The sequence below is a fragment of the Diaphorina citri genome, unplaced genomic scaffold (assembly GCF_000475195.1).
Source record: "Diaphorina citri unplaced genomic scaffold, Diaci psyllid genome assembly version 1.1 scaffold3562, whole genome shotgun sequence".
Taxonomy (NCBI): Eukaryota; Metazoa; Arthropoda; class Insecta; order Hemiptera; family Psyllidae; genus Diaphorina; species Diaphorina citri.
The window spans coordinates 322-13,705 of record NW_007380962.1 but is presented as its reverse complement, the minus strand read 5'-3'; the positions used below and the strand labels follow the sequence as shown (position 1 = coordinate 13,705).

The window sequence follows — 13,384 nt, the reverse complement described above, 5'->3', positions numbered from 1 at the left end:
AATCATCACGCTTTTGCAACTTTTGCAGTGAAATTTTCAACATGAGCTTCAGTTTTACGTTTGGCAACACTTCATTCCAGATCAATACCGATGATCAAAAACCCAGTGCAAAAACTAACTAGAAGTTCTGATTTCTGGTATCAATTTTCATCAGGAAAAGAGGTGATGAGTTTTGTCAGTTGTTAAATGCCATTTGTACGAGTAATTATGTGTCCTGCAGACCCAGCGAGGGGTCTACATGAGATATGATGACTCAGAGGTCTGTACGACCTCGGTGCAATAGTTGCAACCAATTTAAAAACTCTTCAAAAGATTCTTGGATCGATTCAACAGAACTCGAGCTATTTGATTCTTTTAAGAGGTGTCATCTAGTATTTGCTAGCAAAGCACAGATGAAACAGCTTATCCTATGCACTATTGCAGTATGCACCAAATCCCAATAGATCACTGAAGTTAAGCAACATTCTGGGCAATCGAGTGCTGTTGACTTTTCCAGGCCCTATTCAAGTTGGGTGAGGTTAATGAAAGGAGGCGGGTGGCATGTCTCCCAATAGAGGGTAAAACCCCTGTCAGTCATCAAAACAGAAGTTCTACAGTGACGCTAAAGACCTTTACCAACCAATCAAAAGTTCTGAATATATGTTCTTTGAAAAGATGAACACCAGTAACTTAATACAAGATGAATCATGAATCTTCACAAAGTCACGTCAGAATCTATCAGTACATGTTCTTTTGAGTCAAATAAACTTTTATTTCCAGACACTCAGGCTCAGATCGTCTGACAGACAGTCGGAACGAATGTAGCAGAAAAATCTTCCGAACTAGGTCTGGAAGGCCTAGATTTGTCACACGGTCTGAGCGTAAGTGGATGGCATAAGTTAGTTGGTTCATTCAATTTCCACAAAAGCCACAAAAAAATAAATACAAAAAGATATCTCTCCTTTATTCTGCCGTCACCATTCTTATACAAGATGAATCTTCACAAAGTCACGTCAGAATCTATCAGTACATGTTCTATTGAGTCAAATAATCTTTTATTATGCCAGACACTCAGGCTCAGATCTTCTGACAGACAATCGGAACGAATGTAGCAGAAAAATCTTCCGAACTAGGTCTGGAAGACCTAGATTTGTCACACGGTCTGAGCGTGAATGGATGGCATAAGTTAGTTGGCTCATTCAATTTCCACAAAAGCCACAAAAAAATAAATACAAAAAGATATCCTCCTTTATTCTGCCGTCACCATTCAGCGAAAGCTAAATCCACTAAAACAACAACAACAACAACAACAACAACAACAACAACAACAACAACAACAACAACAACAACAACAACAACAACAAAAGCCATGCACATGCCCAAGGTGTTCTTACCTGTGTTTCCGTAACGCCTAGAAGTTTGGCCAGTTCCGATCTCTCCGACGACGACAAATACTTTTTACACTCAAACTGCCGCTCGAGCTCAAATATTTGCCGCCCTGTAAACGTGGTGCGCGCCTTTTTCCGCTTGCGCTCCGAGCCGCCGCCGTCCGAATACTGAGATTCGTTCTCGTTGGGCGAAACCAGAGACGGAATCGTTAGCAAGGACAGCGGTTGGGAGAGTACTTTGGAAGACCCGTTGAGGAGCGGGGAGGATGAGGAAGTAACGTTGTTGTTGTTTTCTTTTTTGATGCGTTTCTGTCGCATGGAAGATGTGGAGGAGAAATTCGAATCTGAAAACATAGGTAATTTTGAAAAATTTCAATAATTGGGAAGGAATAAAGGAAATATTATAATTTTACAGGATGGAAAATTTACTATAGTAATTGTTAAATTATTATACCCTCTGTTCCCTACAGTCATCCAAATTAATCAGTTGATCGTTACAAAATTCGACCAAAAAAATGCACATGCACAAACAAAAGAAATTCACAGAAATCTGAAAAAGAACCATAATAATCATCACGCTTTTGCAACTTTTGCAGTGAAATTTTTAACATGAACTTCAGTTTTACGTTTGGCAACACTTCATTCCAGATCAATACCGATGATCAAAAACCCAGTGCAAAAACTAAGTAGAAGTTCTGATTTCTGGTATTAATTTTCATCAGATACCCTACCCACTTATTCTAAATACCTCAGTTGAAAAATCCCGATTGAACGTAGGTAGGCACAAGCGAGGTTTATTTTAATGTTTGATCAAATGTTAATTTACAGTCAAATTCTACTTTCGCTGCTCGTAAAATTATGTTTGGCTCGTTTAGGCCATTAGAAGATAATTTAAGTACCTCATAATGTGACCCAAAACCATATCCACCCCAGCCCTTCCATTATTGGTAGGGAGGAGAATGACGTCGAAACAGAGATAAGGTGAGAGGATGGATATCTTCGACGTTTTATTAGGGTCTGGTAATTTGTTGTACGGGGTGGTTGTGTGTTCGAGTCCCGTTGAGGAGGGTTTTACTTGGAATGTCAGGTTTAAATCAAGTGATCGCACTCAATTCAGAAAATTGAATCTCAAGGTGTGTCTCCTTCCATAACTCTGATCCTAATCTACCATTCAAGTCTCTATTAACACTTTAACCCTCGCTTGCAACAGCTTTGAAACTCATAAAAACCTACGCTAACATATTATTTATTACAATTTGTTGACAGAATATTCATTAGGCATTAAACATGCAAGTTCAAAATTGTACCTGCGTCGATAGATGTGAATTTATTGTCAATCGATGTGAATTTATCGACGGCCGGTCGACTATGTTTTTACACATCTTCATAGTAGAAACCGTGTCAGTAGTGTAGTGGTCAAGGACGCTCGCCTGGTAATCAGGACTCAGGAGAGCTTCAGATTCAATCAATTTGATTGTGTTAACTATACCCAAACGCTTGTCACAAAAAATGTCATTCTCCACTGAATGGGCGTCGATAAACACTAATAATCTTCAAGAGATGAATTGGGCCACCAATTACATGCTTTTAATATGATTACCATCATAATGATAGGTATTTCTGAAATAACTTTGAATTCCATTGGAAAAAAAAATGATAATTTCATCAATTGCAATCATTTTTGTTTGCGTACTGCTTCCGCAGAAGGAAATTCGTTTTGGGAGCATTGTGCAGAAGATACTTGTGTGATTGGTTTTTGAGAATTTTGAGGAGTTATCTTCTACTTCTACTGTTTCGAAGATATAATATATTTGAATCCCAGAAGATTTTGGAAAGACAAACTGTTTCTAACTTACATCTAAAAGATAAGCCGGGCCGGTGCGAACGACCTTGCTCTTAAAACTTTGGTGCTGAAGCGCCTAATTCTAAACAAAAACGAGTTTTCATAGTGAATAGCTTAATCCTAGTGACCCAAAAAACACTACCTCGATCGAAAGTTATGACTTTGACAAGGAAAGTATAGCTTTTTTGTATATCTTCTTGATTTGATCCGAGGTGGTTATTAATTTTCACGCCACAGATCAGTAGAATACTAGAATGAAAAAGACCCTTTATGACCCATATTATTACTGCTCGTCTTAATTGTCATAGAGGAAAATGGTCTCTTTTCTCGGCCCTATTGAAGGACCTGTCACTGCCCTAAATCCTGGACAAGGATAGAGTATGAATTTTGTACCAGATGTCGAGCACTATTTATAGAACCAGATGGACCTAAAGGACCTGGACAAGGACCAGATGACTAAGGAGTGCAAGGACTATTTATAGACCGATAAAATATGGAGAAAGGCATGTGACGTTTAGTATCAACCGTTGGAGCACGTTTCAAAATAATTATTTTTTAATAATTCAATTTTCACTGATTAGTTTTTGTGTTGTTTGAAATAACGAACGTTCCGACCGGAAAAAGTTTTTTCTCCTGCACTCTCTTTTCCCTTCTTCCACATCCTCATTCTTCTCCTCCTCCTCATCCTCTTTCTTCTGATCCTTTTCCCCTTCTTTCTTCTCTGTTCCTTCTAAAATTGTAATACAAAATAAAGGTACCTACTTTGGCTTATAACTGGGTATAACCCACGATGCCCCTAACAGCCTGTGAACCCGATAGTTTTGTATGGAAAACATATAAATTACCTAATTTATCCCAGACTTTTTTACATTTATGAGACGACCTACTAATCTCAATAGTAAATAGTTCAATTATACAAAGGCTATTTGGGTTGAAATTCGACTAGCGACTACTAATCGCTCCAGATTCGTATCAGAGACAGAATGTGAGTCTGTTGAAAATGTGATTTTATTAAGCCATATTAGGTAAAAGGTATTATTGTTTGATGTCTGGAACTCTTGAATGTCATGAAATCAAGCTTAGTATAAGTAGGGATTCGGAATCTGAATAGGATCGAAGTAATTCATTGGTAGTTTCAATTTTAAGTATACCTAAGAGGTACTTACTTATCTACCCATGTTTTCTGGCAAATTTTTAAAAATACTTACATATACGTAGTTACCTAGCTAAGTATCCACTACTAAATTGTAACAATGTTAGGGAAATACGCATAAGTACCCATTACTTTGTTTTCCAGTTGAAATTATTAGATGTCGTCACTTTAGCAAGCTACACCCATTAAAGCAACCAATAGAGAATAAACACCGACAACTCCACCGCCAGGAACACAAGTTACATGACCTGATCTATCAACCAATAAATTAATCAATTTAAACAATGGCAAAAAAAAGAGAGAGAATCCGTTAAGCCAATTCCCAGCGCGAGAAATGGTCGCGAGGAGATTTAAATAGAGAGGATGTAAAGGGATGTGAGGTAGAGAGAGAGAGAGAAAGAGAGACAGAGAGAGAGAGACGGAGAGAGAGAGAGAGGGGGAGAGAGAGAGGGCCATAGAATGATCATTTTAGTGAGTGGGCCGTGGCTGAGCCACACTCACTCGTCTATATAATGTGCCATTTCCTGGACATTCCCTACTCGATTGACCTTTTCCACTTAACTCTCGTCTATGCACACACACACACGGACCATGCACACATTGTAAAATACAATAGGAGTATTTATTATGTGTTTTCGCCAGAGATGTACAGGGTGGTCCCGGTGATGTGATGGGTACCCTGTCCGAAATTCCGCTTCATCAGTAAATAGTTTCTCCAAATTAAATTAATCCCAAAGGCAAGGAAATTCTAAACCCTTCGTAGTAGATATTCTTCATTTTGTTCCTTTCATGGCGCGTAATACAATTCGTCTAAAAAAGGGTATTTTTGTGTGCTACCTAACGCTGTAATCCCCACAAATTTTACCATTTGTAAAATGCCTTTTTGCTTGCTACTTAATTAAATTAACGCTGTACCCGCAAGAAAGCTATCTCTATATTTGTTGATCGATTGTCATCTCAAATCCCATAGTTACTGAACACCGACAACTCCACCGCCAGGAACACAAGTTACATGACCTGATCCCAGCCAATAAATTAATCAATTTAAACAATGGCAAAAAAAAGAGAGAATCCGTTAAGCCAATTCCTAGCGCGAGAAATGGTCGCGAGGAGATTTAAATAGAGAGGATGTAAAGGGATGTGAAGCAGAGAGAGAGAGAAAGAAAGAGAGACAGAGAGAGAGAGAGAGAGAGAGACGGAGAGAGAGAGAGAGGGAGAGAGAGAGGGCCATAGAATGATCATTTTAGTGAGTGGGCCGTGGCTGAGCCACACTCACTCGTCTAGAGCGTCGATAGATGTGAATTTATTGTCAATCGATGTGAATTTATCGACGGCCGGTCGACTATGTTTTTACACATCTTCATAGTAGAAACTGTGTCAGTAGTGTAGTGGTCAAGGACGCTCGCCTGGTAATCAGGACTCAGGAGAGCTTCAGATTCAATCAATTTGATTCTGTTAACTATACCCAAACGCTTGTCACAAAAAATGTCATTCTCCACTGAATAGGCGTCGATAAACACTAATAATCTTCAAGAGATGAATTGGGCCACCGATTTCCAGATCCGAAGTCCTCCGCACTAACCACTACGTCCATGTCAGCTGGGTTATCTTGGAGATAAGTTCTCTTACGCCAAGTACACCAATAAGGTATTATTATTTCAGCTGGATCATCTTTTTCGGGCTCAACAGGTTCAACATCAGAAAGCCAAGAGGAACCACAGAGAGCTGGATCGAATTCGCCCAGAATCGAGAACTCTGGAGAAGACATGTTCATGGGAGTCTTGGGCCCTCGCGGTCTGTCAGAACCCGGCAGTAAGTAAGGATTATCTTGGGGAAAAATGTGTACTGAGCTTATTTCAGCTGGATCATCTTTTTCGGGCTCAACAGGTTCAACATCAGAAAGCCAAGAGGAACCACAAAGAGCTGGATCGAATTCGCCCAGAATCGAGAACTCTGGAGAAGACTGGTTCATGGAGGTCTTGGGCCCTCGCGGTCTGTCAGAACCCGGCAGTAAGTAAGGATTATCTTGGGGAGAAATGTGTACTGAGTACACACACACACACACACGGACCATGCACACATTGTAAAATACAATAGGAGTATTTATTATGTGTTTTCGCCAGAGATGTACAGGGTGATCCCGGTGATGTGATGGGTACCCCGTCTGAAATTCCGCTTCATCAGTAAATGGTTTCTTAATGGTTTCTTCAAATTAAATTAATCCCAAAGACAAGGAAATTCTAAACCCTTGACAATCGTAGTAGAGATTCTTCATTTTTGTTCCTTGCATGGCGCGTAATACAATTCGTCTAAAAAAGGGTATTTTTGTGTGCTAGCTAACGCTGTAATCCCCACAAATTTTACCATTTGTAAAATGCCTTTTTGCTTGCTATTTAATTAAATTAACGCTGTACACCACATTGTAAAATACAATAGGAGTATTTATTATGTGTTTTCGCCAGAGATGTACAGGGTGGTCCCGGTGATGTGATGGGTACCCTGTCTGAAATTCCGCTTCATAGTAAATGGTTTCTTAATGGTTTCTTCAAATTAAATTAATCCCAAAGGCAAGGGAATTCTAAACCCTTGACAATCGTAGTAGAGATTCTTCATTTGTTCCTTTCATGGCGCGTAATACAATTTGTCTAAAAAAGGGTATTTTTGTGTGCTACCTAACGCTGTAATCCCCACAAATTTTACCATTTGTAAAATGCCTTTTTTGCTTGCTACTTAATTAAATTAACGCTGTACCCGCAAGAAAGCTATCTCTATATTAGTTGATCGATTGTCATCTCAAATCCCATTGTTACTAATGTCTTAATCCATAAATAATGTTTCTGTGTAGGAGATTCAAAGAAACTGTTTTACTCACAAAGATTCTGCCTCGGCTATTCAAACAACATACAGTTTTATTCACAAAGTTCCTATCTCGTAGATTCAAGCAGTTTTACAGTCACCCTGTTTGACATCATCTCAAATCCCATTGTTACTAATGTCTTAATCCATAAATAATGTTTCTGTGTAGGAGATTCAAAGAAACTGTTTTACTCACAAAGCTTCTGCCTCGGCTATTCAAACAACAAGCAGTTTTATTCACAAAGTTCCTATCTCGTAGATTCAAGCAATTTTACAGTCACCCTGTTTGACGTTATTGGGTCCTCATTATAATCTGCATATTTATTGGTACTTAACATCTCGTAAACTCCGTCTATGTTGCGAGGAGACCTGAAACTTGTTCAGTCAGAGATGGGCTAGAGCTAGACGAGTTACGGTTATGCAAATATTGGCGCTGTGGTGCTACTGAAGTGAAGTGTTAGTGTGCTCTGAATGCCCCGGATGGTCATTATTCCGGATGTCATATGCCCCTTCTGAAATGTAGCTGATAAGAAGGGACTACCGAGAAGTTGCATTTTGATAGGAACAGGAGGGGAAATGATTGAGGGTTGGTAGGGGAAATAATGAGGAATAAGAGGAGAAGTTGAAGGATAGGGAAAAGTAGTGATTGAGTATTGGCAGATACCCTACCCACTTATTCTAAATACCTCAGTTGAAAAATCCCGATTGAACGTAGGTAGGCACAAGCGAGGTTTATTTTAATGTTTAATCAAATGTTAATTTACAGTCAAATGACGTCGAAACAGAGATAAGGTGAGAGGATGGATATCTTCGACGTTTTATTAGGGTCTGGTAATTTGTTATACGGGGTGGTTGTGTGTTCGAGTCCCGGTGAGGAGGGTTTTACTTGGAATGATGAAATGTCTTAGTATTCTTATACTGCTTCGTATTTTTAAGGGGAAAGTTGAGGGGAGTAGGGGAAGAGGTAGAAAAAGGAAATCATGGATGCAAAATCTTAGAGAATGGTTCCAGAGATCTAATTCAACGCTGTTTGCTAAAGTAGTGAATAATAATGTTTTAGCCAATTTGATTGCCAACGTCCAGTAATGGACATGGCACATGAAGAAGAAGAAGATGAAATGTCAGGTTTAGATCAAAAGTGATCGCACTCAATTCAGAAAATTGAATCCTAAGGTGTGTCCACACATAGTGGACGGCCGTCGATCGATGTGGATTTATTTCGAATCGGTGATAGATCGAGGGCCGGTCGACTATGTCTGGACACACTTTCACAGTAAAAACGGTGTCAGTAGTGTAGTGGTCAAGCACGAGATCTAATTCAACGCTGTTTGCTAAAGTAGTGAATAATAATGTTTTAGCCAATTTGATTGCCAACGTCCAGTAATGGACATGGCACACAAAGAAGAAGAAGATGAAATGTCAGGTTTAGATCAAGTGATCGCACTCAATTCAGGTAATTGAATCCTAAGGTGTGTCCACACATAGTGGACGGCCGTCGATCAATGTGGATTTATTTCGAATCGATGATAGATCGAGGGCCGGTCGACTATGTCTGGACACACTTTCACAGTAAAAACTGTGTCAGTATAGTGTAGTGGTTAAGCACGCTCGCCTGGTAGTCAGGACTCAGGAGGGCTCAGCATTCGTTCAATTTGATTGTGTTATCCATAGCCGAATGCTTGTCACAATGTCGTTCCCCACTGAATACTCCTCGATAAACCTAATAGCTTTGGACCACCAATTTCCAGATCCAAAGTCCTCCGCACTAGCCACGACATCAGTGAGGCATTATTATTTCAGCTGGATTTGAATTTCTTCGGGCTCAACAGGTTATCAGAAAGCCAAGAGGAACCACAAAGAGCTGGATCGAATTCCCCCAGAGTCGAGAACTCTGGAGAAGACATGTTCATGGAGGTCTTGGGCCCTCGTGGTCTGTCAGAACCCGGCAGTAAGTAAGGATTATCTTGGGGAGAAATGTGTACTGAGCCACGCCGTACATGATATTATATTGGATTTAAAACATGAGGGTTGTTGTGGTGATAGCAATAGCAACGCCAACATTTCTACGGATCATTAATATTAATTTCACATTATTATTTTCATTATACCAACACAACAATCATATTTTTTACAGATTGGGGCTCGTTTTCTCGATCTTCCAATCACTTGTCGACGCAATCAATACTTTTAAGTCAGCAGTTCTCAAACTTTTTCCAACGTGGTCCCTCTTTTTCAATTGTGAATGCTCCGCGGCCCCTTTACTATGTTTTATGTGATCTTCCCGGGAGTCGCGAAGTGAAGGACTCCTCGGGAGCCGCGGCCCAAAGTTTGGGAATCAATGCTTTTAAATTGTTTAGATAGGATACACAATATGTCAATGTCATGTCGAGCAATTATCAGATAGATTTTGATTACGAATATTTATAGATTTGATTACGGAGAGATAATATCGAGAGAATTTCTATGAGAGGTTTTGTCATTACAAAAGAGGTGAAGACTTAGCAGAAGTGTAATAATAATTACTCGTGCTGTCTACTTGTGAGGTAAAATTTGATGTAGGTAATCCTATATTAAAGAAAAATCTGGTGTGAACATCACACGACTTTCCTTATCCTATTGAATGAGTGCTTATTTGAGTGTTCTTTTACCCTAACTTTTACAATATCTCTAACCGTTTTGTCGCTATAGCTGAAAACCGCAAAAAACGGTCGAAATCTGTATTTGAGTGTTCTTTCTTGTACAATATCTCTAACCGTTTTGTCGCTATAGCTGAAAACCGCCAAAAAACGGTCGAAATCTGTCCAAAAGCGGTCAAAATACCACCAAGCGCAGCAACCATCTAAACCAAACGTTTTGTGTTGCATCCTATTGGTACTTAACATCTCGTAAACTCCGTCTATGTTGCGAGGAGACCTGAAACTTGTTCAGTTAGAGAGATGGGCTAGACGAGTTACGGCTATGCAAATATTGGCGCTGTGGTGCTACTGAAGTGAAGTGTCAGTGTGCTTTAATTCCGGATGTCATATGCCCCCGGGGTCAGTGGGCTGGAGAGCCCCTTTGGGAAATTAGGAAACTAGAAAGTTCCGAGGTATCGTATTCGATTGTGACTTTTTAGGCTGAACCAATAAGATTCCGCTTTGGACGTGAGGTTAATGAAAGGAGGCGGCTCGCATGTCTCCCAATAGAGGGTAAAAACCCCGTCAGTCATCAAAACAGAAGTTCTACAGTGACGCTAAACCTTTACCAATCAATCAAAAGTTCTGAATATATATGTTCTTTGAAAAGATGAACAGATGAACACCAGTAACTTATACAAGTCATTATACCAACACAACAATCATATTTTTTACAGATTGGGGCTCGTTTTCTCGATCTTCCAATCACTTGTCGACGCAATCAATACTTGTAAATCAGCGGTTCCCAAACTTTTCCTAACGAGGCCCCTCTTTTTCAATTGTGAATGCTCCGCGGCCCCTTTACTATGTTTTATGTGATCTTCCCGGGAGTCACGGCCCCCTCGGGAGCCGCGGCCCAAAGTTTGGGAATCAATAGAAGTGTAATAATAATTACTCGTGCTGTCTACTTGTGAGGTAAAATTTGATGTAGGTAATCCTATATTAAAGAAAAAGTAGGGAAAAAATGATAAAAACTAGACGAATAATTCAAAATAAATACATGCAATCTGTCTATCTCTTTCATTCACCTAATTCCAAGTACTAAGTATACATGAAGTATATCTAGGCATGAGTGCTATGTAGAAGTATGTCTGTGTATATTATGTACAGAGTAAAAACTAGACGAATAATTCAAAATAAATACATGCAATCTGTCTATCTCTTTCATTCACCTAATTCCAAGTACTAAGTATACATGAATTATATCTAGGCCTGAGTGCTATGTAGAAGTATGTCTATGTATATTATGTACAGAGGTAAATACATACGAGTACAAACATATTTTAATGCATATTTCCATTTTTTTGTTAAAACAAACAATTTACAATTTAAAGGAAATGTTTCAAAGATGGAAAGTCATGTTCAACCTAATTACCAGTTTGTTGTGATTTGTAAACAAAACATTAGTTACCTCTGTACCGACCACCTTGTCAATTCGTCCTTAACTTCCCCAGGTTTGAGGAATGAAGTCAACTATAATGTCCTAAGATAGTGGGATCTTAAGCTGTGTCCACACATAGTCTATGCCGTCCGTCGATCGACGAGGTGAAGAGGTGACTCTATGTTGTCGAGGCAGTGTGCGGCTCCAATCGACGTCGATCGACGGCGTCGACTGTATGTGGATATAGCTAATCTTTTGGTCAATTTGGAGTTGTAAGAAAATTTGAAAACTATTTAACTTGCCAAAGCCGATTCCTTCAATTTTGATTCTCTCCACATACCTACCTATGTAATTCCTCGTATTTCTAGAATTGACACGGAGGAAAAAAGCATTTGCTAATCAAATGCAATGGCCTTAAACCACAGTACAAAGGCGGCGCGGCGCGGTGGGCACGTTATGGGCGAAACTTGGCGGCTTTACTCATCAGTTAATTTAATGAGGAAATAGGCCATTAAAGTAAATAAAACACACCAATAAAATCAAGTTACAATGTTGTTGATGAAATTGAAAAGAATCTTAAATACTCTCTCCCTATATCTGTGTAGGTATCGTAAATATAAAATATGATAAATGAGTGATATGAAATAAAAGATCATAAAAAATCTCAAGTATAAGTAAATACGTATATAAATTTATATTATGTGTTGATGAAATTGAAAAGAATCTTAAATACTCTCTCCCTATATCTGTGTAGGTATCGTAAATATAAAATATGATAAATGAGTGATATAAAATAAAAGATCATAAAAAATCTCAAGTATAAGTAAATACGTATATAAATTTATAGTATCTAATACAGGATGGCTCAAAAGAGAAAAATACTGGTTTTACACCATTGAAATTAACTTAAACTAACTAAAGGTGGATGCTAGTGATATAAAATAAAAGATCATAAAAAATCTCAAGTATAAGTAAATACGTATATAAATTTATAGTATCTAATACAGGATGGCTCAAAATAGAAAAATACTGGTTTTACACCATTGAAATTAACTTAAACTAACTAAAGGTGGATGCTATAATTTTTAAAAGAATGTTGAGCTATTAAAATGATTTTCCAAGTTTTACAAAACCTTGGTAAAATGTTGAAAGCATCCATCGAAAAATAACTTACAAAAGTTGGCAAAATAATAACCCACAATTAGGTAGGGGTTCTCTTCAACCAATTCTTTTACACCATTCAAAAATTAGACTAGGTACCTAATTTATTTTTAAATCAATATTTTTATTGGCACAACCTATTTGATATTTTTGGCCTATTTTCCCTTCGTTTTAGGTGGATGCTATAATTTTTAAAAGAATGTTGAGCTATTAAAATGATTTTCCAAGTTTTACAAAACCTTGGTAAAATGTTGAAAGCATCCATCGAAAAATAACTTACAAAAGTTGGCAAAATAATAACCCACAATTAGGTAGGGGTTCTCTTCAACCAATTCTTTTAGATTATTCAAAAATTAGACGTTGAAAGCATCCATCGAAAAATAACTTACAAAAGTTGGCAAAATAATAACCCACAATTAGGTAGGGGTTCTCTTCAACCAATTCTTTCACACCATTCAAAAATTAGACTAATTTATTTTTAAATCAATATTTTTATTGGCACAACCTATTTGATATTTTTGGCCTATTTTCCCTTCGTTTTAAATCAGCACTAATGTAAATTCCCTGTACTTCTCTGGGATGATGGGGAATTTTAATTATCACTACAAACTCTTCTACATTGTCGTAAAAGAGTGCTCCATGCTATTTCTGTACTTCTCTGGGATGATGGGGAATTTTAATTATCACTACAAACTCTTCTACATTGTCGTAAAAGAGTGCTCCATGCTATTTCATATATTATGTATATTGTGAACAGCTCTGTTATTGCTGCTGATGATGGCGAAGAGATGTGACGAAACTATTAAAATTATATCCCATACATTAAAATATTAACCCCAACCGTGCTCAGGGTATCTTTTTCTATAGTATCTAGTTTCTTAGAAACCGACTGTAAGGGATGAAGGGAGGACTACCTACTTTAAAATAAAAATAATTCTCCCTAATGAG

The 13,384-nt window shown here is 38.2% G+C and overlaps 1 protein-coding gene across 1 annotated transcript; it reads right to left on the bottom strand.

The window, feature by feature from the left end:
* Positions 1 to 1,358: 1,358 nt before the first annotated feature.
* On the bottom strand, positions 1,359 to 6,131 carry LOC103520392 (homeobox protein bagpipe-like; the record flags this gene model as incomplete). Its single annotated transcript, XM_008485481.2, has 2 exons — positions 6,080 to 6,131; positions 1,359 to 1,711 (listed from the first exon to the last, which is right to left on the bottom strand). Coding segments are annotated over exons 1-2 (405 nt in total), but the record flags the coding sequence as incomplete, so codon positions are not given.
* Between the last annotated feature and the right edge of the window lie 7,253 nt (positions 6,132 to 13,384).